The sequence below is a fragment of the Pagrus pagrus genome (assembly GCF_965226575.1).
Source record: "Pagrus pagrus genome assembly, chromosome: 15".
Lineage (NCBI taxonomy): Eukaryota > Metazoa > Chordata > Actinopteri > Spariformes > Sparidae > Pagrus > Pagrus pagrus.
In genome coordinates this window covers 14,494,172-14,518,874 of record NC_140199.1, presented here as the reverse complement: position 1 = coordinate 14,518,874, position 24,703 = coordinate 14,494,172, and the positions used below count along the sequence as shown (strand labels likewise).

The 24,703-nt window shown below is 41.8% G+C and overlaps 1 protein-coding gene across 2 annotated transcripts in view; it reads right to left on the bottom strand.

Annotated features, from left to right (window-relative positions):
* The window catches only part of inpp5a (inositol polyphosphate-5-phosphatase A), a 148,234-nt gene continuing 123,531 nt past the window's right edge, over window positions 1-24,703 (bottom strand). The window contains exons 10-16 of one of the 2 annotated variants that reach the window (XM_084376049.1): window positions 23,370-23,465; window positions 22,407-22,481; window positions 15,743-15,816; window positions 6,812-6,923; window positions 3,563-3,631; window positions 2,160-2,247; window positions 1-1,829 (exon numbers count right to left, since the gene is read on the bottom strand). In XM_084376049.1, coding sequence (XP_084232175.1) covers window positions 2,167-2,247; window positions 3,563-3,631; window positions 6,812-6,923; window positions 15,743-15,816; window positions 22,407-22,481; window positions 23,370-23,465 — 507 coding nt within the window. In that variant the 3' untranslated portion in view covers window positions 1-1,829; window positions 2,160-2,166. The remainder of the gene's footprint in view (window positions 1,830-2,159; window positions 2,248-3,562; window positions 3,632-6,811; window positions 6,924-15,742; window positions 15,817-22,406; window positions 22,482-23,369; window positions 23,466-24,703) is intronic. The other variant, XM_084376048.1, reaches the window with a different exon arrangement.

The following is a 24,703-nucleotide window of genomic DNA, read 5'->3' as shown; positions in this document are numbered from 1 at the left end:
TAAGCTCTAATGGTTTTTATTGCTTGAGAACTGCATCACCTACAGTAGAGGCCAGGCCGTCCGGAAGGGGCTAGAATAAAATCTCTATCTGCTTTTTATAAGATGGAGTGAAGAAAAAAACTGCGGCTTATACTCCTACAGTATATACTCACAATGACCAGCAGGAACAGAAACAAGCAGGCTTTTTTAGAAAGGAAAAAAGAAAACTGTTTGCCTACGAACCAAATCACACAAGACAACAGAAAGTCTGCAGCAGGCACAAAATTAGTTTCACTTGCGGTGATTCAGATTTAAAAAAAAAAAAAAAAAGAAAGAAAATAAAAAAAGAAAATCACAGAGGATCAATCTGACGCTTCACACAGTCTGAATCTGTAGTGTCGTAAATTAAGTCGATAAAAGGAAACGCTGGCGTCTCTTTAATGCTCAAATTATTTGCAATGAAGGCTGCTGAAGGCTACATACTAAACAAATAAAAAGCAAGGCTTCCTGCTCTTTCCCGCCTTTAGAGTTTATCTCTCTGTCTTGTTTTTTTTTTTTTTCTTACATGTCATAATCAATACATTTACCGTCTGACTTAAGTATTTTATAACTCTTACACACTTCATTTCTGTGTAGGATACTTGGCACCATAATGCAGTAACAAAACAAAAAAAAAATGACAAAAAAAAAAATAAACAAAAAAAACAGTTTACATTTTAAGGATACCCAAGCCTATCTAAAATATCACATTCAGAACCATAATATTATAGAAATAAGTTAGAGTAAGAATAATAATGAAATAATGTGAGAGTGCTATATATGAAACATTATCTTATATACTTGCATGGTCTATGGCACTGCTTAAAACATTCTTGGATAGGCAATAAATCACTGAACAGTTTCTCTCCTCTTGTACGGACTATTCAAAGGTCAGCGTGGCTGCAGGAACACCCACACAGCCCCTCTGTCTGCGCACACTTCAGCATAAACATTTTGGTAAGAATTATAAATTATCTCTTTAAAAAGTACAGTATATAAAATGAGACTCAACTGATGTGTCAGGCATGGCAGTGTGTTGTGCACACAACAACAACAACAACAACAACTCAAAAACAAAACAAAAATATATATATATGTATAGAATTTGTTGCAATAAATCGAAAAGTTCGATCTATTCCAACAAAGGGACCACAAAGTTTGGTCAGAAAAGAGAACGGCACTAAAACCATCAACAACTCTATGTTATACTGTCCAATGTACAAATAACCCTAACAATATAGATATACAACTTTTTTTGCATTGCACTTTTCTTTTTTTAAAACACCTTACATACTGTGTGGAAAGTAGCTTCTATACATAGAGGCATACTAAAAATGGCAAGTATGGTGTCTAAAAGATGTAGTAGGACTGATTTCAATTAGAGTTTTGGCAACGAGGCTGTGGCATGGAAAAGAGTCGTCCGTCCGTCTGTCCGTCCTTTTTTTTTTTTTTTCTTCTTCTCTTGGGAATGGGGTTGCATGGCAACAGTGAGGTCAGCGATGTGTGTCTTGTCTGGAGCCGGGCCCTCGGGTGCTCGTCCACATCTCAACAAGTGTTTTATGGAGAGAAAACGGCTGTGTGTTTTCGTATGGATGAGGTGTCAGGACAACTGCAACTGGTCAGCACTGCTGAAAAACTTTTTCTGGGTTCTTCAGTGTATGCTTGTGCAAAGTGTGTGTGTGTGTGTGTTTGTTTGTGTATCTGTGTGCATGTGTGAGTGTATGTGAGTGTGTTGGTGTCCTGTTTGTTTCTCTGGTGTTCTCACAGAGGCGCTTCACGGAATATCATCTCCCCCCTTTGGCAACACTTCCCTGCAGAGAGAAAAAAGGAAAAGTTTTATTCCTGAATATCAAGTGGTCGTGTTTCAACCAAAGAAAAACAGCTGATGTCGACTTTTTTTTATAGTTTAAGTTAAAAAAAAACAAGATGCAGCATTAGTTTGCAAGTCTTAAAATGACTGAAGCATTTTAAGCAATCGGCAATCATGTCACATTTTTCCACTGAGGACGTTTTATTTTGGAATAAAACTCTTCAAACGGGCATATTTGCCTTCAAATGCAAGGTCATGAAAAAGTCAAGCAAATCAAAGCAAACAATAGCAACAATGGAAAGAATTATAATAAAGAAAAATTAATATTTACCACGACATCACTGCACCACACAACACTTGTGCTTATTTGCATTAGGTTTACCTGCCCCCGCTGTTATTCGGAAGGACAGGAAGACAGGCTGGCAGGGGGACAGAGACAGAGCACAGTTAGAGAAAACAAGTTGCAGACTTTATTAGCGCTCTCTGGGACGAGCAGCACCTCTCTCTCCTTCTCTGAGCACCTATGACACACAGGTTAAACTCACATACCAGCGCTGTGCATTTTTGGGCCCGTGTGCTAACTACATTGGACATTTTTTAAACATAGCCAACTGTGATTTTAGCAGTGGTGTGTGGCTGGGAGGTGACGGCTGCTGCAGTATCTCTCAGTGTGCTCAGGTCACCTCACACACACACACTACTGTCTATAACACACTAAGTATTGATGAAAGACCTGACTTCAGGCGCCTCTCTTTCAGCGCAAGACCTTCTGTCTGACACCACGGAGACTGGGGCAACAGTGTGTAACACTTTCTGTACAGTCAGCTTTAAAAAATCTTTTCCGGCCTGCTCTGACCTCTCGGCAACTTCTTTAACTTCTTGCCAAAATAAAAAACAGCTTTAAGTAAACGTTTTAGGGCGATAGGGTCATTTGGGTAGGTTAAACTTAGTTTTAGATTGAGAATATTTGTACTCAAGTGTTATTTTTTTAGTTCTTTATCAGAAATAATTTATTCTTCAAAATGTTCTTCCTGCCCATCTGGTACAGCATCGGAGATAGCACTTACACTGTTGATAAGTGCTTCAACTAACGATTATTTTCATTATCGATTAATGCAGATTTTTTTCGTGATTAATCGATTAATCGTTTAGTCAATAAAATGTCCAAAATTTTGAAAAATGCACATCACAATTTTCCAGAGCCCAAAGGTGACGTCTTCGAATTTCTTCTTTTGTCCAAAACCCAAAGATTCTTCATTTACTATCATGAATGACAAAAAAAAGCAACCAATTTCACATTTAAGAAGCTGGAACCACCAAATGTTTGAAATTTTTGCTTGAAAAATGACTGAAATGATTAATCGATTATAAAAACAGTTGGCGATGAATTTTCTCTCAATCATTGCAGTCCTACTATTGGTAATTAAACTTACACTCAAGGGAATAAAGGAACTTCAATAACAGAGATGTTTGTTGATAACAGAGCACAATGCTGGTGAAAGCCAGTGTTATATAACTTAAGCATATCTTAATATCATTATTATCATATACTTTAACACATTAAATATGAAGATGTTAATGTATGTAATATAAATAGTTGTTTTCTCACTAGACACACATGTGCTGAGAGCAGATCCTCTTCCACTCCAGGCTAAGACTCACAGAATCAGTTTGATCACAGCATCACAACATAGTTACACACAGTGAAGACGTGGGCAGAGCCCCCATTGTTACCTTGTGGTCCCCCATGCAGACATTGGGCCCGATGTTATCATAGACTACAGACTTCTCTTCATTTTCAGGCTGCAGACACACAAAATCACATGGTTTTTGGATGAAAATGTGACGGACATTATGTTTTGTTCATTACATGAAGTGACCGCTCCACACTGTGCAACTCCTGTTACAAAGTAAATACACACAGGATGCACAGTCAGCAGCACCGTCTTTGTGTTTACACAGCACCATCATTACAAGCTTGTGTCATGTTTTATAACACAGTCATGGATGAGCAGTCAATGTGCAAGCTTCGTTAAACACAATTAGCGGGATTACAGTGGTGATTTCAAAATAAGAGTTTTCTTTTTTCCTTTCTTTCTTTCACACAATTTGGACACTGAAATTAAATGTAAATTCAACAAGGACAATAACATTTTCTTTAGGTGCCGACAAAATCCTATTGATGCCACCAGTGCAGTCACCCTGGACAGTTTATTTCCATTTGCATATGTCTTCTATACCTTCTGAATCAGAAATTCAGTTTGCAACTTATTATAAATGGTTGAGGGAAATACTGGGGATTAATCTAAAATGAGCACCAGCAGTAAGTGCGAAGTAATTATGTGGTCAGGCACTTAGTTTAGAGAATTGTAAGAGACAGCCATTAGTTAAAATTAATGCAATTTACAGGCACAAAAAAAAGAAGTGAGCATTGAACAGAAAGTTATTATGTTATAAAGTAATTTAAGTAAACTTTTATGATGCTGGATTTATCAATTATGAATAACTCAGGAAACATAACAGAGATTACAGGTTTGTTTTGTTCATTTCCTTTAGCACAGACTGCCACAGAGCAGCAGCACAGCTTCTGATTTATGGTGAACACAAGTATGCACTGAAGTGAATACACCTTTAGGAACAGCTTCAACTTTAAAACCTGTGCAAAGCGGCGCGGTGGAGAGAAATGAAAAGCTGGAGTAATTTACAAAGTGGACATTTGCCTGTGGACTCTCTCCGTGTAATCTAAGTGCCTATCTGAGGGAATCATGTTTCAATATCACTTTCTGCACACAAAGAAGCTGTTACCCACTCACACATGAATCTGCAGACTCTAGTATAAATCACACTTGTCTGGTTGAACTAAAGACTTTTTAAACAGCCGCCCCCAACCCCCACATAGCACGCACACACACACACACAGAGGGTGGTGGGTGCTACCAGTTGTGACTCGGTGAGCTGCACTGGCGCTTCAGAAGAAAGAGACAGAGAGCTTGAGAATGAACCATAAAGCGAAATCCAAATTAACTTCAGACCAATCCTGCAGTGGAGCGGGGTCAGCACACGGTGTGCCTCCACCTCACTCTACCTTCTTCTAGCGGGCCACGCACTGGCACCTCTCTATTTGTCTGGCAGCTGGCCCCGAGCCGCTGCCTCCCAAAGCCTGCGATACATTCATCAAACACACACTTGATAATTTACAAAGGCAGCATAAAATTGTGGATTTTCGGGCTGCATAATCTTTAGACAGATAAACAAATTACCCGGGGCCCTCCGGCAGAGAGGGTGCGCTCGCTCGGCTAAACATTCATTACCGGCGCTCCCGGAGCTGGTGCCGCGCCGCACAGCCAGCGGGCAACCTTTGGCGTGTTAGGGCTCGGCAAGCAGAAAATAACATGATGGCGAGTTAACCGACCGTGCCATGATAGATGACGCCGCACGGCGGGCTGTTTACGGGCCTATGTCTCAACAATCTGTAATGCTCGGAGCCAGAGAGTGTGTGCTCAGTGAATCATCAGCCAATCTGCGAACACACTAACTGTCCCACTCTGTCCCTGCATTACAAGCAATTAGCTGGTGCTTGAGGGGAAGAAAAGCAAACAACAACACAGCTGTGTGTGTGTGTGTGTGTGTGAGAGAGAGAGAGAGAGAATCACCTTTTACATAATTCTGACACATTAAGAGGGGGAAACTAACTGAGTATTATCATTTTAAAATGCATTACAGTCTATTTTTCACAACTTACTGCAATACAGCAGTCAGAGTTATTGTTCTAGTGTGGCTTCAGTCGGTCAAGAAGAAAGATCAGGAAGGAATTTCTCATTTGTGGCAGACAAAAGAAAGCCAAACTTCCTGAGCAGCCCCCTGCTGTGGACTGTACCTGTACAATACACTGCTGCATCTCTTTCACACACATTTACAGATGAAAGCCTGCATGTTCCAGCACCGAAGAGACTGCTGAACATGTGTTTGGGAATCTAAAAGGCTAGAAAACTGGCTTGTGGCTTACTGGATTGTTTCTGGTGGTCATGGTAGCTTTTGTCCAAATCAGAACTTGTTTTTCAGACAAGGGATGACAGAAAATCTGGGGAAACTTGGCAGAGCTGCATGGTGTAGATGGTGTCTAAGTAATCCAGCAAACAGAATAAGAAGAGAGGATAGAGGCGGCAGATTGGCTGCAGTTTACAATGCTGGGATGGATTTGAGGCTGAGCAAGGGCCTGCAGGAGGCTTTATGAAGAAGATGGGGCTCACTGGGGTGAAGGGCTGGGATATATATACTGCCTGCGTGGACCTATGGCTTAGCGCTCCAAATTAATATTCAGAGACACCTCATCCTTCCATCTGTGAAGTGACAGAGGGCCGGGAGGGTAATGTGGATCAAGGACGATAGAGTTGTAGAAATAAAGCGTGAGGCGTTTATAAAGATGCCTGTATTTTAGAGGGAGGCGTGGTGACATGAAGGAAAACATGAATGAATCTGATTTTCAAAGCTCCCGGTTTATGCTCAATTTCAAGTTCATACTTTCATTTAGAGTTTCTTCTAGAAAATGTTTACATGCTTTAATGTTAAAAGAACATAATTTTTCTCATACTGTGCGTCGTTGCAGAACCTCTATTCACTCTCTGTCTAAAACGCTCTGTTTTTAGTGCCTGACTCTTTAAGGGACCCCTCCTGAAAAGTCTACTGATTGGTCAGCTCTCACAAGCCTGAGATGCATATTTCTGCTTAAGCCCTGCCAGCATTCTTGCAGCCACAGCCGTGCTGAGGCTGAGGGCAGTGACTATATAGTTGTGACATCACAACCTTACGCGAGTCCTGGCAGATTGTTTAAAGCCACATTTACTGAAATAAGTGGTGTGCATTACTCCGTGGATTGAACATTTAGATCACTTTTACTGTATTTATAAAGCACCTAGATCTGTTTTATGATCAAGAAGTCATGGACATCTTATCTTGGATCATAATTGGCATGTTTAAGCTCACCTTTAAGACCAGATCTCTGGCAGAGGCAGACAAGAGGATTCGATCACACCAGGCGGGGCATCTGGTGTTCATGTACTGCTTCCCCTGACTGCTGTCTTCACTGTACGGATAACTGAAGAGACACACAAGCAAAACACAACCAGTAAACATAAAAATATAGGCACACATGACAAGCTTTTATAGTAATTTAAGCATGTTAGCAAGTTATAAGGAACTTTATTTTCTGGTAAAAGAACAGGACAACAGAGGAAAGGCAATAAAGAGAGCAATAAATATGATTTGTATGAATCAACAAGCCTCCACAGGAGTAATAAATATGAGACGTCACGTCATCTGCCTTATCTCAGAGACTGAGATCAAAATGTTTTTTCCGGAGACAACAGGAGGCCCATAATTATGACCAATCATCTGAGTAATCTCTTGAATCTACACACATGGATGGCTCAATCAAAGCAGTCTTTATTCGCCAACTGTACAGGTTGCGAGTGTGTGTTTGCGAGTGAGAGAGAGGGAGGGTAAAAAAAAGAGAATGAGAGTGATTTAGTCAGAGCGGGCCAGAGGGAGATTCAGTTGCCCATATGTATAGCTACATCCCTACAGGGTCATCAAAAACAGATTAGGTGCCGCAGCAAATGGCCAAGAGAGATTGTATCTTGGAACAGCAGCAGGGAACAATCGCATGATTTAAGCTGCGGCAGAGCTGGAGTCGGGCGTAGAGCCATCGAGCTGATACAGATTTACATTGTTGAGAATTCAATTTGGCCCTTCCGCTCATCAAACTGCTTCAGATTTACACGCCACCAATCCAATTTGTTTGTAGGCGCTCATCAGGATGTAAGGCCGAGCTTACATACTGTAATACCAATCCAATTTGCTCCTTCAGTGCCACACGTGCTAACCGTAGCATAACACAGAGTGCCTCTTCTCCGAGGACGGTGTCCTAATGGTAAAATAAACACACACATCTGGCCTTCCATTCATCACACTTGCAGAGCTTTGATAGTTTAATTGGACTTTGTGCAAACGCAGAATACATTTAATACGCATTTGGTTTTGGTTGCTTTGTAATGTATATGCGTGCATTCAAATCACAATGCAGTTTCTACTGCCTCAGCTGAAACAACCACTGTTACTAACACTGCTGCAGCTACTGGTGCTGTTCCTACAAGTAGAATACTACGACTGTTACTAAAACCCGTTTTACACCAAAATGAGTGCACATATGTACGTTTTTCAAACTTAAACGTGTGCCAAAGCCTTGTGCCGGAAAAGGGGTGAAAATTAGCGCGTCCATCCAAGTGTCATGTTTCCATCACTGCTGACCAGAGCTGGAGCTGATGCACCTGTGACTTCTGCAGTCATTTGACCTGGGAGTCAATACAGTTTACTGTTTGCCATTGAAGACAAACGCCAGATGTTAATGGGTGTAAGTAGGTTTCTGTCCAAAGGGCTCACGGCTATCTCATATAATTTCAATTCTACTTTTGGGTGCCCTTTTAACATCAGGCCATGGACACTGAATGAAAATGAGCCTTTTGGCTAACTGACAGATTTTACAGTTGCTTTTTTTCTGTTGATCAATGAGCACCTTCCCATTCAAATGTTGATTATCAGATGGACTGAACTGATTTTTTTGGGCATTGTTCATTAAAATGTGATTTTTTTTGGTCTGTCCATTAGTACAGTTTTCTAATATGCAGTAAGAGATTCTGGAGAAATATAGTTGTTTGATGAGTCATTCCCAGGTCGTCAAATACTGATGCTTTGGGTATTTGAGGACCTGAGAATGAGACTCACTGAATATCTTACATATTGCACCTAAAAACATAAAGCTATGGATGGTTGAATGAGCCCTACAGTGCTTTCTTCATAGACCATGTACTGTATGTATGAAGATCACAACATCACCACTGAAATGGTACACTGATATTCTGCTGTACGATGAAATCAATGAGATTATTTCTCACTCACACTCTCTCACTCTCACACACACACAGAGCCCCCCCACCAGGTGTACAAACAGACCTGCTGAAAGCTACTTAGAGAAGTTCCCTGCCTCCAATTAGCATTAATAGCACTTAAACCGTGGGGGAAATGCATGGGGTTTTGGTATGCTAATCAAACGGCTAAAGAAGTGATCCTGGGATAAAAGAGAGCATGAAGAATAGGATGAGTGAAACAGAGATAGACAGGGAGGCAGAAGAGAGGGGATAAAGACGGATCAGACAGAAAGAGGCAAAGTGAGGGTGGAAAAGAGCAAAGTCTTCAAAGGGCTTGTGGAGCTGCTCGACTTCAGGGTGGCCTGAATACTGCTGCTTCCTGAGGGACGGACCCCGGCCCTAAACAGCCTCTGAACAATCCTCCTATCAGGGACTCTCCTATAGCTTTATTGACTAACAAGCCCGGGGTCATTTTGGTGTTAAAGAGATTGAGAGAAAATCAAGTTTCCCCCTCACCTCCTTCAAACAATGAACTCCCGCCTGATAGCAAACTTCCCCCGAAGCACTTCAACAACAAAATTTTGCAATCGTTCAGTCATTTCTGATGACAGCCAGCCATTGTAAAAGCTGATTAAAAATACTCAACAATGGCCATTAAAGGGTAATTCTGCCTCCCTGTGTGTGCAGGTATACGTTGTTCCCCTTTCTGTTTTACCGCACCCTCCACTGGCTCCAATAGAGATAACAAGTCTTAATGCAACAGCAAACAGTCGAATGGCGCGCTGGGGCCAAAGTGATTAATGTGTCCGATTAGCAAGCTCACAAACTTATCGCAGAAGGTAAACGTCCAAGAGGGCGTGTGGGCTGGAGGCCGTCAGCTCATATCAGACCCTTATTGCCCGCAGCAAGACTAATTACACTAATTAATGGGCCAAGCTGATAACTCCAACAATTGTGTACCTGTGTAGAAGGGGGAGCTGCACTTCAAGGTATCCACACATGCACACATATATACATACAAGCAGCAGACATGCACTGCTGTAGCTACTCAGTTCCCAATAATGTGACATTTCTGCACAAAATGTCTAAAACAACTAGACCTCTGTTCTAAATTTTGTTGAGTTGTGCACTATCAGGGTAACATCAGATGATACGTCAGAGAGTGAGGAGGGAAGTCGGCAAACGTGATGCAACATGTTGTGAATAAAACCAACACATTACCTAGTTCATTCGTGAACATTTCTGTCTGAATGAAGAAGACAACTCTCATGATCCCATGGCGCTTTACTACATTATACTACTTCTTGGTTTTCATTGTTTTGATGACAGATGCCAAGCAGCAGAAATTACATACTGGGCATTTAACATCCCCTGCAGGCAGTTCGAATTACATGTACTTTAGCTCTTACCTGCACTTAATTAATGCACCAGAGACAACAGTTATCATGAGTCGTTCAAAGAACAGGCCCACATCTTTTCTTTGGATTTTGATCACATTGTAATTGCCACTATTATTTTTACTTACTTATTATTTAAAAAAAATGTTTTGCTGTTTCTCTGCTAAGTTTAAGTGACATTAGCATGTCATTGAACATAAGAGTCAATGGCACTGATACTGCTGACTGCGTGATGACTGAAATATTTGTCTTGCCAGGTGTCTTTGTCTTGGTCAATGGTGTTTGCAGTTTTTACAGCAGTCACCTCTTGTGTAAAGTTGACATAAGAATACTGTCTTCCCTTCCTTGTGCCTCCATTCTTTTGTGTTGCTGACCACATCTCAGATGATACATGTGTGTACAGTCACACATGGTGACCCTCTAGCACCCACTGAGATCTCATTCATTCATGCTCGGTTTGGGGTTTAATGTTTGACCTGGCTGCTGACGCATCGCTCGTGTGTTCCACCGGTGTTTGTCTTGCAACAGTAAAAAGTGGCGAGGTGAGCACAGGCCCTACCTATAGTGTGTCACTCAGCCTCACCCAGCAGAGGGAGAGGCTTTTGTGACATACATTATAGTACTATAAAAACTACTGAATAAGACTTTAGCTAAAAGATCCAAATAGCAAAAAGCTGTATATAAAATGCAAGATAAGATTTTGTTGGAAGGCCAGGCTACATGTCTGCATTTCCAGGACCGGAATCTTGCCTGAATACTCCAGACCAGACTTCCTTGTCCTACGTTCTCTTATCGCCCCATCAACAGTTATTACCTTGTTCTACACAATGACGAATAAGTGACAGGCCAAACAGTGGGCTATTTGGGTGCTCGGTTTTTAATGAGGGCAATATAAACTTGGGAATATAGGTAGGGCAGGAAGCCAAAGATAAGAGCAACAGTGTAAGTGGCATGAGGTCATGGGTGGTAAAGAGCATCATGGGATTTTGGAGCCGCCATTGCCGGGCTGGAATTGGCTAAAAAGTCAGAAAGTGTGGGTTTTGAACGACTTGCTGCCTCTATAGCTATGTTTGTTTGCCGTTGTCAGGGGAGGCTTGGCAAAACACAACACACACACACACACACACACAGACAGACAGACAGACAGACAGACACGCAAGACACACACACAGATTCAAAAAGATCAGCCAAATGCTATCAATAAAGCTGAATGTTTGCTTCAGTTTGTAGAGCTGGGAGGCTCGCAGGCACAACATTGGCATAGTGCAGTACAAACAGAGTGAAATGCCATCAGTAGCTCATGGCTCACAGCCTGCTGGGGTTCAGCTATGACATGTTCTGCCTTTAGCTGCTCTAAATGAAGACAAGAAGACACAGATGGCATCCATTTAATCCTCTCCGTGTAAGATTGTTTTGAACAAAGCCTCCCTCTCACTGGCATCATCTCAGACAAGAGGCAATGACACAAGACAGTGGACAATCTTCAGCTATTATCGCCACAATGGCCCCTCATCATTTTCACAGGCTCTCTCGTCGTTAGAATGATGGATGCGCTGATGGTTGTAAAACAATGTTCCTGTTCAGTAGATTAGCCTGTAGCGCTGAATCCTGTGGCCACGCACTTACTCGGCTGCAGTACTTTAACCAAACATTGTCGTTTAACCACATCTGTGGTGCGGCTTAAATGGAGTCACGCGCCCCCACTCCAGTGTAGCGTGGCTGTTCACGGAGCAGAGAACAACATGCTTTGTTCACGTAGGACGCAAACAGCGGAGCTATAGGACTAATGTATTCACAGACAAATGCACAAATACACATGCAGAGAGGGTGACATCATTCATAGAGGCCTTCAGAGGCCAGGGGTGGAGTGTGAAGAGTGTTATTCACAGAACAAAGGCACGTACTGTATACAGAAGAGCCATCTGTGTGAGCACTTCCTATGAGTTCAAGAATTCTCCACTGCTCTGACAGTTCTCTCATATGTGCTTATTAACAGTTATTGATGAACTGGCAGGTAGCCACTTGTGTCACTTGACCAAAATCTTCTCTCTTATCTGAAGGACAAAGTCATTCGGTCTGGCATCAGCTTTCAAACCGCCTGCTTCCTCTTTCACGACAGTGTGAATGTTGTAGCTTTCTCCAGCAGACGAGTCACTTTCTGGCTTGTCCTCACAGACCTGCAGCTTTGGAAAATGTATGCTAACGTGCCATGGTTGGTCGCAGAGGCTTCCCAAACTGTTTATCAGTTTCTGCCTCCTCACTGGCCTCACCTCCTGACCCCCGGGCCACGCTCGTCTTCTTTCCATGTCTAGACTTGACAAACAAAGACGCATGGGACTGGAGCCATGCTGCTCCCTGTAGCACCTTCACAGCATTCTCACTACATGTATTGGGTTAAGTGGAAAAAATACATGCCAGAGAGATACGTATGTTGGACGTATGTGGACTGCCATGAAATGTTGTACAGACATTCATGCCTTCAGAAGATGAATCCTAATGATTTTGGTGATCCACTGACTTTTACTCTGATGCCAGATTGGGTCAACATTTGCTAAAATGTGTGGAATTTGTTAGCATGCTAACTTGGGAAACTAACATGGTGAACATGGTAAATATACCCGCTAAACATGAGCAAAGTAGCATTGACAGTACCAGAATCTACATCTAGACAAGTGAACATGCATTAATATCAATCTGTTGGGTTTTTAGTAACACTAGCTGTACCTGGATGTTATGACTGTATCTGTACCATGGCTCCTCTCTCCCACTTTACAAACACACCCATGAGACAACAGCCATCTTTTCTCCCACAAACTTTGCACGACTTCCACACCATCTCCTTGCCCTGAAATCACTCATGATTTGTCCACTGATGGAGTTGTACCGCTGGTCTGATGTCACTCAAAATCTCCCTCAAAGCCTATTCCCAGTAACCATGTTATAGGCAGAATACATTCTTCCACTGCTCCCTCATTGTCCACTGCATTTCCTCCTCAAGCTGGGGTCCCGATTCAATTTTTGCATCGATCTCGTGCAAAAAAAGGACAAAGAAATCAGATCAGAGGAGTACTAAAAGCTTTCCCCTAAATCAATCAAAATACATGAATAAGTTACTGGTGCCTTAGTATGTTTTAGGAGATATTACCGTAGTTATGCCATTCCTAATATGAAATCAAAAGTACCATAATGTATACTCAAACTTACCATTATTTTCAGTCAAATGGCCATGCTGCAGGCTGTGCAAAGATAATGACCTAATGGCTTGTTCTGGTCTCTTGGAGAAACTGTGTCTAAATGAATGATTGGTTTCTGATGAGCGGACTCATCTATTCTCTCCCATAAACTGGTTGGAAAATCTAGTAACCATACACGGGCTCCTGTGTTTGAGCGTATGAGCTGTCCCCCAGCCGCCAACTGGCTCCAGGTCCAACTGTGACGAGGCCCGGACAAATTCCTCACCCCAGTGGCCAAACACTTAGACTTGTCATGGCCAACTTTGACAGACGGCTTTCTGAGAGTAAAGAGATATGCATTTTTAAGGCCCGCAGCTCCTGCAGCGATGCAGGGGGAACAAATCATGTGTGGGGACAGAGTCTGCCAAAACTGGATGTCCTATCCAAAAAATGAAAGGGAGCTGCTAGCTTCAGCTGTAGTTACCTGGTAAAAATAGAGATCAGGAGATACAATTTCCTGCAATGTGGCTGTTTCTACCTACAGTTTGTACATCGGTCACTTTGTGTTATCCAATCTGTACTTCATCCTTGACAGCGCGTCTCATTCTGTGACAACTTCTTACCCGCCAGAGGACAACGGACAGAATTAACTTGCAGATTAAATGTTTGTGACTAGTATTGATTTATAGATCCGAACAAAAGTGAGCCGTGTGCGTGCATGAGTGTGTGTGTCACCGAGGGTGTGTTCTGATGGCCTGCATTAAAAAGAGTAATAACCTCACAGATGGCGAGGGGCTGGTCCGGAGCAGGCTATGTGATGGAGAACAATCGCTGAGGCTTGATTGCTCAAGGAGCACAAGGCAGACCCGACAAGGGGGAGGGGTACCAGTATATGTGTGTGCGGGGTGTGTGTATGTGTGAAGTGGGAGGAGGGGGTTGTTTAAGTTTAACTAGGCCACTGCTACCCATTACAAGGCTGACAATGATGTGGTTTGTCGCGCGCACGGAGTAGATCAAATCAAATTTCATATGCTGCTCCCGGGTTTCATCTATTTGATTCATCATCACCTCAAGTATGAGGAAATCATTTGTATTCTTCCACAGCAGCACATTCATCCCTCCCTGTGGAGAGATGATTCAGTATTATATGGATAGGTGCAAAAGTCAGCCAGTGTAAAAGGACAATAAATCCACCTGTCACTTATGCAAAGTGATGTAAATGGGGTCCCTGATTAAGACACAGAGTCATTTAAAAAACAGGGACTGGCAGAACCTTGACACATGCACTCACACACATACTCTAAAGCAATTCACACATACACACACGCTTTGATAGCTCTATGTATCTCAAGCCCTCGATCTCCCTCTCTCACACACACACACACACACACTAAAATCCCCCGCCGCCCTGCGCCTGCCACTAGAGCAGTTTATCAAGTAATTATTGTTTGATTACAGCGTTTCATTATCTGCACTGATTGAGTCACAACCGACGGCAAAGGTCAAGCGCCATTAACGCGCTGCTCCCGAAACATATTTCCACGCCGGCCGCGTGTTTGCCCTCCCTCTCCTCTGAAAGGGCTAATTGCAAATGCATTTGTTTGAGGAAGAGGAGAGGAGACCACCCGCTCCAGTCTCCCACAAGTCCCACTGAGACAGAATATCAATGCAGCCCAAAGCGTTGGTGCAGCAACACACACACACGCACACGTATGAAAAAACATACACATGGGAGCAGTTTGGGACCATATCCAATCATAGTTAGCGACTGATACCCATCAAACACAGATCCAACAGCTTTCATAAAACCATTCTGGACAATAACGTGGTGATTGAATCCTGATTTTACATAATAATAATGAGTCCTTATGGCCAAGATAGTACCAACATGTGATGGTGCCCTGTGGGTGAAACATTCCCTGTATTATGTTGCTCTAATCTGTAGTTTTCTTGCTGTCAAGTGAAAACCAGGCATCTCTGAATTTGATGATTTCAAATTTACTAAAGGATTAAGTCTTCCTATATAATTTGAGAAAAAGGTCTGAGGCTAAATAAACCATTTAGAATCCAGATGACTTCCTTTCAAAAAATGCTTATACTTGGCCACGTAGGGATTTTAATAACAGTTCGACTAATTGTGCAGCCCTAATGAAGATCAGGCAACCCAAAGATATTCAATTTACTGTCACAGAGAAGTAAAGAAACGCATCACATCGTTTTTTTATTTCACATTTAACAAACTTGAACCAGAATTTTGACCTTTTTTTCTTTAAAAAAAATCTTTAAGTGAATCGGTGATATCAAAATTGTTTGCAATTTATTGAATCATTGACAACTACTCAATTGATTGATTGTAGCAGCTCTAAGTAGTGTTGTGTTGTACTGTGTCAAACAGTGTGTGATGTAAAAACAGCATCATACCTTGGTGGGAAAGAGATCTCCAGTTCGTGCAGCCGATCCTTGAACACCGACAGCTCTTTGTCATACTCTAAAAGCTGTTGAGAGAAAAAAAGTATGGCAATGAGGAGAGAGAGAAGTTAGACTTTTTTTTTACATTTTTGTTCCAGTAAAAGTCAACTGAAAGGAATGCTCTTTTTCAGCTCTGCTCTGTTTTACATTCACACAGAGTATACACGTTCCTCTATAAAAGTTGGTTGGCACAAACAGTCAGGCTCTGAGCAGTAATGGGTCCTGCTGAGAAGTTTTTGTGATTACTAGATGGTTTAAATGATGACTTTTCCGGCCTTATTTTTTAAATCTGTCTTCTGAATATATATAAAAGTCTACTTTTGCCAACAAACAGACACATGCCAAAACAAGTCAAGGACAGTTCAAAGCCTCTTGTGATTCAGACAGTTTTAGTCAATGTCCATCCGAGCCACGAAGTCACTGCTCTTCAATCAGAATGCACCACTCATACGCCAAATGAGAGTTTAGGCGAGTGTAGCAGGATATGTCTTTAGGTTTATCTACTCATTTCTACGTCCCCCACGCTGGGAAGAATTGACAGCAGTTGACCAGTTGTGTGTGTGTTACTAGCCCCGTCCTACTGGGGGTCTATCTTTCCACACTGACAGTGCATCCACACACTCTTCATCAATCATGTCTCCTCACCCAGCTGTACTCACTCACTAGAGTGTACACACACACGTCCCCCAATTTTCCCCCTTTCACAAAACCCATAAATCATTAGTGAAAAGTGCAATTAGCGGCTTCTTGTACACATTAATTATCTGGGAGATGAACAGGTAGCTCGGGCACCTGCATGACTGCCTCCCTGAGAGACTGACAGGGACGTTTCCCAGCAACCTCCCCAGAGGACCTCGTGCTAGCACCACCCTTTCCTTTCAGACAGGAAGATGTGAAGATGAAGCCGAGACATGTTTGTTTAGTGGTAAATTGGGCTATTGTACATGTTTCAAACAGCAGACTACAATTATGGCCTGGTGAAGACCTCATGCTAGATGCCGTGAGTCTGACAGCGGCTGTATAGGCAGCTTGACGTTAATGACATTACATTGGTGTATTACATGCAGCGATATGTTGATAGCTACATGATGAAATATCAGCGGAGATGACGCCGTGCTCAATATTTGGAAGGACGTCCTCACAAAGTGGAGACACGGGAGGAGGGAGGTGGGTGGTTGTCATGTGAATATTATTATATCAGCAGAAGGTAACTACAGTCTTCCATCTTCACTGACACATTTATGTTGTCCATGTCTGACTGTGTATGCATTGTTTGTCTTCACAGCACTGGTGGGTACACATGTATAAATAAGCCAAAGTCCAGTATGTGTCTTCACGAAGACACTGGGTGTGTTTTTGTGTATGTGTGATTATGTGTCAGTGGTGTAGAACAGTGGCCATTACTTCCAGGCACAGGGGCCTCCCAGACGGAGTCTCTGTGGTTCAGGAGGGCAGATGTGCTGCATTCATCAAACTCACAGTGCCGGGGTCACAGGAGAGACTCACATACTGTGGATGAGGAATGGCTGAGCAGGGGATGCAACCCCACGCTCCACTGTGCACCCCGTCTCACCATCCACCCACTGATACCACGCTCTTGTGTGTGTTAGTGTGTGTGTTATAGCCTGATTGATACATGACTTTTTTTAAGCCGATAGCAATATTGATAATTGAGAGTTTAAAGATATAATATGTATAATTTTTTCTTTAAAATGTCTAAAAACAACTAGACCTTTGTTATAATTTGTCAAGTTGTATACGTATATACTGTAAATAAAGTAAAAAATCTTAATTTTAACAAAGATAACGGTGCGCTTCATTTAGCCGCCTGTCGCTTCCGGAAGAGAGTCAGAGACTGAAGAAGGAAGTCGGTGAACGAGACTAAACATAATGAGAATACAACATTCGAACATTTTAGACTGAGTCATGTCGGACCGATTTTCATCGGCAGTGGTGGCCATTACCAATGAAGACAACAACTCCCATGATCCTTTGCTGCTTCACAACGAACCAAACTACATCTTTTGTTTTCATTGTTTTGATTAAGAGACACCTAGTGACATAAATTACATACGGTGCATTTAAGAGACTCTTGGTAATTCACTGTGTCACTGAAAACTGTTAAAGTTCTAATAATTAACTGCTACTAGTTGGAAAATAAACTTGTAAATCTTTATAATATAATAAACTATAATATTGTGACACTGTCTTTTAGTTACCTCAAACATTTCTTCAGCGTTTTTGTACTGAAAATTATTTCACTGGACATCATATACACAGATACGGATATATTTGCTGTAAGTGAATATCAGCTGATTTACCGGCCCAGCTGATTCACGGGTCGAACAAGTATGAGACAGCATGAAAAAAAAGGTTGGAAGTCAAGTGTGTGCAATACATGCTCATACTGGTGTAATGGTGAGTGCTAAAATCAATAAGTGACAATTTTCTATACATGTGCATCATGTTCACAGGTGTGATAGTTTGTTTGAGGTAAAACACCCGAGATAATAAGTGTGTGACACAGTTTAAACAGCCGGGGATGAGCAACATATGGCTGTGTGTATCTACGGTGTGCCTTAAGTGAATGTTGAGTAATTCATTCAGGTGAATAAAAAACCCTGCGGCTACAAATTTCACACTACATTTAATCTCAGGTCAATTAAGCATAATGCTCCGCGGCTCTGCTAGGTCAGTGGTTAAAAAAAACTGCTTATATTGGTTCAAGGCCTCATGACATTATAAAGCCAGGAGTAGTTTGTCAACCAGAAGTGACCTTGGGAGTTGTGGAGGAGATGATGCAGCTCCGGCAATATCACAGAGGGGGAAAGATGAGGAAGTGTCTGGGTAAAAACTACCCTGTCATGGGCTCAAATTTCTGACTTTGCTTGGACGATCAGCACGCTCTTAAATCAGAATGGCGGTGATAGTTAAGAGGCAGGAAGTTGAGCGGGGTAAAAAAAAAAAAAAAAAAGGGAATACGAGGTCTTTGGCCCGGCGACTGTCCCTCTCACTGTCCCTCACACCTGTAATTGTGCTTTGATTTACACGTTGTCAAGTATCCCCTGTGACAACACCTGCTGCCATTAAAAGCCATCAATAAATGTTGGGGTGAAAGGTCATTTAATTTGATTTTTACACCTCACACTTGGTTTTCATTGCAGGGGCCATATTTTTCCTTCTTTTTATGGGATCTTCATTATTTTGTGCAGAAAAGCGATAAACTGTCACTGACGGAGGGGGTGGGGGTAGTGGTCGATTGGTGGTGGGAGGGGCCGACCTAAAGAAAACACAACACGACAGTACGCTGCAGCTCTAAACTCTCAAGACAATATGTAACATTTCTTCGTTAAAATGAGAGAGCTTTGTTATATATTTGGTTGAGTTGTGTACGTATCAAAAATGTTTCGAACAACGTTGCAACCCAAAGTAATGCTCACTTTTATCCAATTGGTCGCCTGTCGCTTTAACTTCCAGGGAAGAGAGTGAGGAAAGGAGTCAGCGAAGACTAAACGTAACGTGAATAACACTTTTAAACAAGACCTCGTCCCTGACCATTCCTGCCTGAGTAGATAGATTTTCATTAGCAATGGTGGCTGTTTAACAATGAAGCCAACAACTCCCATGATCCCTTACTACTTAGGTGTTTTGTATTGATTGATAGACCCCTCGCAGCAAAATTACATACTGTGCTTTTTTAATCAAATGTTATAGAGAGAAAGGATTTTGACTTTTTCCCGAATCAGAAACTTTGTTAGCAGAACAGGAAAATGCGTAAAACTCTGGTTGAACGTGGCCATATTACAGTTAACATATATATTATCTATTCTGATAGGGCTTAACAAGAAGTCAGTGCTTTCCTGAACCAATCAAAAGAGAGACAACCAGGAACCCACCACAGCATCACTTTATATATTTCCTATAAGGTCAGATTTCATTTAGCATGTCTTCTGTATTGCCACTTAAGAGCTTTAGGCCGGAGAGGCATTTGTTCTTTATTTTTTATGTCCTTTCATGTTTAAAACGTCTCGGGGCTTTTGAGTAATGCCGAGGACTACGCTGCCAGCATGACAAGGAGAGGCACGCCAGACAGAAAGGTTCATCACTTACTACAGCTAGTACACAAACACACCCTCCTCTCCCGGTCCCCCATCTGCCGACACCACACTGATAAAGTTACAATAAAGAGATACTGAAACAAAATCAATGGGGACGGAGGAGGGGGGACGGCCCCGCTGGTGTGTGCTCCAGGAGAGGAGGAAAACTGTGCTGATGTACAGATGCACAGCACAAACATGAACAACACGCATGCGTTCACACACACACACAAACCCACACACACACACGCTCCCACCATCTCTCCACCGGAGCAAGGCCCCGCGGTGCCCCTTGACGCCACGAGCGCCCGGAAAATTTAATCTTCCCAAATACTCATCAGGGCTCTCCATCGTCCCGCTGTGACAGCGCCGGGGATAATTAATTATACAATTTCGATGGGAATATCGACTAAACAAACCTATTAATCATAGCAAAAGTCAATAGGCATGGACACATTCAATCATGTCCCGGCCAATGATTACTCCTCTCAAAATACAATAATTATTTTCAAGAGCTGCCTCGAATTAAATTTCTGTCAAGCTGGTACAAGTCTTGCAGTTGATGAAGGATGCAATGGATTTTTTTTTTCTTTCCCCTTCCCCAGTGGAAGAGTGTGAGGAGGGACATTTATCCTTTTGGAAAGGTAGTTTGTTTTATAAGGATCATAACATGGTGTGTTTAACTAGACCATGACCATCAGATTATCTCTGATGCCCCCATTATGTCATCCATCTTGTCTGACTTGGTGAGGAGGAGGAGAGGGAGGAGGAAATCAGATCAGGGGGAGCCTCAGCCTCCTGCAGCGACTGTTGCACAGTCCCCGCACATTTCTGCTTATCAGATTCAATGATTCTCTCACGTCCAATAGTACAGTGTGTAAGGTCAATACCAGCCAAGTTCCATCTTATTTAAATAGCTGAATGATGTCCTTTCCTGCTGTAACTACCTTAATCACTAGGGGCCTGTTTATATGCTTTTATTCAGGGAAAATCACACAATCACTTTAATTCAGTTAGGACAGAGGCTGGGCCGATGGATGATGGCATCGCACATTGCTGGCATGGCTGACAGTCACCGATAGCTTAACTCATATAAGTATGAGTGTGTCCCCTCAAAGTTGCCGTAAGGAAGAAGTTGAGAGAGAAAATGAAAAGAAGCCGTCCTATGTACTAACGTCAAATCTCGGTTTATTATTATCTTATTAAATCCGCTCAGTTAGGCGCCGTTACTTGTGCTACTGTTTTGTTAGCCTAGCTTCTTCAGTATAGCTTCAGTATAACTTAGTTTCAAGCTTCAGAGGCAGAACTTAACTAAGTTACAGCCATGGTGCAGAGACAAGACACTTTTCTCAACTGGGAAAAAAAGGTTGTTTTTTTTAAATGAAATTTTTAGGTTAGGTCATGCTGACTTTTGAGGAAGAAGGCTTATACAATTTATACAAATCATTTTCAGATTTTTAGAAACTGCAGGGGCTGAATTAAGTCCTCAAGCAGAAAACAGAGCAACGCTGAAAAAGAGCACTTTTGTTGAACAAACCAACCCTACATAAATACAGATGAATTAATTGCTTAAGATTGCCAGATATGTGGAGCTTGTCACATAAAAGCACAGGAGTTACTGATATACACATGTATGCCAAAGGTTTAGACAATCATATGAACTAAAGGGTCTTGTTGCAGCCTTTTCTGTGACTGAAATCTTACTATCAATTTGATTTAGGCCATTACAGATTTCATTGTACATAGAAATGTATGTCATATAACAAACACACAGTGCTCTATAATTTACATTAATTTACATCAAAATTACCCATCTTAGACCATGTTGAATGAAATTATGAATGCTAAATTAAAGTTCATAGATGATAATATTGATTTTTCAGAATTTATATTGTGTTTTTAAAAGATGTGGTCCATAAAAGAAAATAAACCTGTGTGGCTTCACAGTCCATTCTGTTGTTCTGTTGATGTGTTGGTGTGTGCGTGTGCGTGTCCTTCATTGGTTTTTAACAAGCTCCAACTTCTAACAACTTAATGTAATATACAGCCACATAAAAGTGGAAGTGTGGAGCGGATGCTTTTTTTCCTGCAGACACTTAACACTCAACTCAACCGCACTCGGTCTCATTTAAAAGTTATTCCAAAGACATTTGGCCTCACGGGAACAAAGAGTGTGTGTGTGTGTGTGTGTGTGTGTGTGTGTGTGTGTGTGTGTTAGGCTGGAGTGATATGAGTGCATCAACTAAAGCATCTGCATGGCTCCAGTCAGGTTTGACTTGTTTGTACAAGAGCTAATATACAATTACACTATTCTTTCTATATCCATCAAACCAAAGTTTGTAATTAATCTTTTGACTCTCTTGTTCTCTGTCCCTTTCACAGATGAACAGATGGTCATTGTTACTGTACAGTGGAAAAGAGAGTCTATCACGTTGATAAAAATAATTATATTATTAGAAGTGGAGAAATGAGAGAGTACATGAGAATATAAAGGGTTAGAAAGTAATGAGGTGACTTACTGAGGTCCCATTGTTTTCCCGGAAAACGTCCTGGTTGACATAACTAAAAAGCTTCTTTTCAAGTTGAAGAACAACCTAAATCAGCGACAAGAGAGAAATGTTGCTCTGATTAATAATGTGAACTGCACTTTGTAATTAGAGCACTAATGAACAGCAGTGTGCTGCAGTGGCAGACAGCACTGTTAATTCTCCACGTCTCACTGAGGCATCACTTAACACTGCATATTAACACAACCTGTAATACCTCAGGTAATGTCCCTTTTCAACACACAGCAGAGAGGCTTCATCATATTCTTATTAAGGTCTGGTCACACCAGCATTTAAAACAGAGGAATTTTGCAGCCAAATCAATTCAGTTCAATACAATTAACAAAATGAGAGGATCTGCACATGGGGAGAGCAGGAGGGTTCAAAATGGAGGAAGATATTGCAGCTTATTAGCCGTGATCACTCTTGTACATCTCCTCTGTTGGAAAATGAACTGACCCAGAGAAAAGAAATAATGTTTATACACTTATGTGACAGGAATAAATGGTGCAAACATCTTTCTGGAATATACTGAGCAAACTCATTGTTCATTTAGTGAATGAGCAAAAAGGCTTGCAACATTTATGTTTTATTTCCTCCCTATAATAACATTTATTGAATAAAAGTTTGAGGAAATGACAGTATGTAGTAGTAGTAGTAAAGACAATATGACATCAGCCATTGGTTTGTGGACTGCCGTTCAGTTCTTTTAGACAGTTCATGCCATGCGTGAGGTTCCTTTGTCACCAAGCCTTTTCTTATGCCACTTTCTGGTGTGACTAGGCCTTAAACCAAATCAATTTTTACTGAATTTGTCAAAATGGTGTCAGGGATTAACAGTATGATTTATATTCAGTTATACGAATCTATGTTCATTTTAATAAGGTTATGACGAATCAGTATTGCGGCAGGCAGAATTAATGTAGTACAGCTTACCTTTCGGTCATTGTCACTTTCTCGGAATATTAGCTTGTCGACCTCATTGGTGTCTGCGGCTCGGACTGTCTGCATGGTGGCAGTGGGGCAGAGGGTCTGCAGGTGAGAGAGGAAGAGAGTGAGTGATCTCAAAGACACAGTGAAGGAGGAAAAGAACGTAAAGGTCAAATCCTGTTATGAATACATGCTGCAGCAGGTGTGTGCTCAAAAGAAAGAAGATGGTCACTTAAATGGGATCCATTTATTTATTTTAATGTCCATACGTAACATAAGTATAACAACCCACCACACACGCACACTTCTTACAGTAGTTTATAACACAGCCATTGTACCTACATGCACTACACTGTGTGGCATTTGAATGATTTTTAAAGAACCGTCCCACAAACTACCACCTCACTGTTCCTTCTCTTTATCTGCCTCTATGTACTGACCCCACTGACTGTGTGCATGGTTAAATTCCCCTTTGTGGACTCTTTTAACAATTAGTTAAACATTCGACCATCTGTGTTTGAAGACAGTTGAATGAGGTAATCCCTCAGCCAGTGGTTCCCATACCACACGGCAGAGACTGGCTGACCTGATTGAAATTCAAAGCACAGATTAGATAATCGGGTCAAGCCAATATAGCGAGCAGAAAAAGGCCCTTTAGACTCAAATGTCACAAATCAGTCCTGCTTCGGCCGCGAAGAAACGGCACACCAGATTAGAACAAACACCGTGCCCTGAGAGAAAGTGGAACAACTCTCTGCAGTCCTCCCCCCCCACACTGCCTCAACCCCATTCCTTCATGCTCAGCCCCCCTTCCCCAAAAGCAACTTTCTAAAGCCCTAACAAATCGCTCCATCTTTCACTCATTTAGGCCATCCAAATGCAGGGTCAATATGGTCCCCTGGCAGCCAAATGCTAATGCGCTTAAGTGCGCTTAAGCAGCTTTGTGCAATGAATAGGCCAAAGAAGGAGCTAGTGAGAAGGGCAAGAGATACTCTCCCTGTCAAAAAGTCATTGTAGCCACAACTAGCAAAGACAACCACCATTTTTTGTCATCTTTGATTAGCGCCAATGGTACTTTCTGTTAAATACAATTCTCTATAACCTTTGGATACGAAATGACAACAACTACAACCTTTCTTGACAGTCTAATGAAGACCGTGAGTTTGAAATATATATAAAAAAAATATATTTTTCTCAAATGGATTTGAATGTTTTGTGGATTCTACAAGGTTCTTGTATTTCTTCCAAGTGAGCCCCCTTCTGTCATGCGCTTTGCAAATGCAAAAGTCAGTCAAGCAGAAATCCCCGGCCACTCCACAGCTACCTCTGAGGCCAGAAGC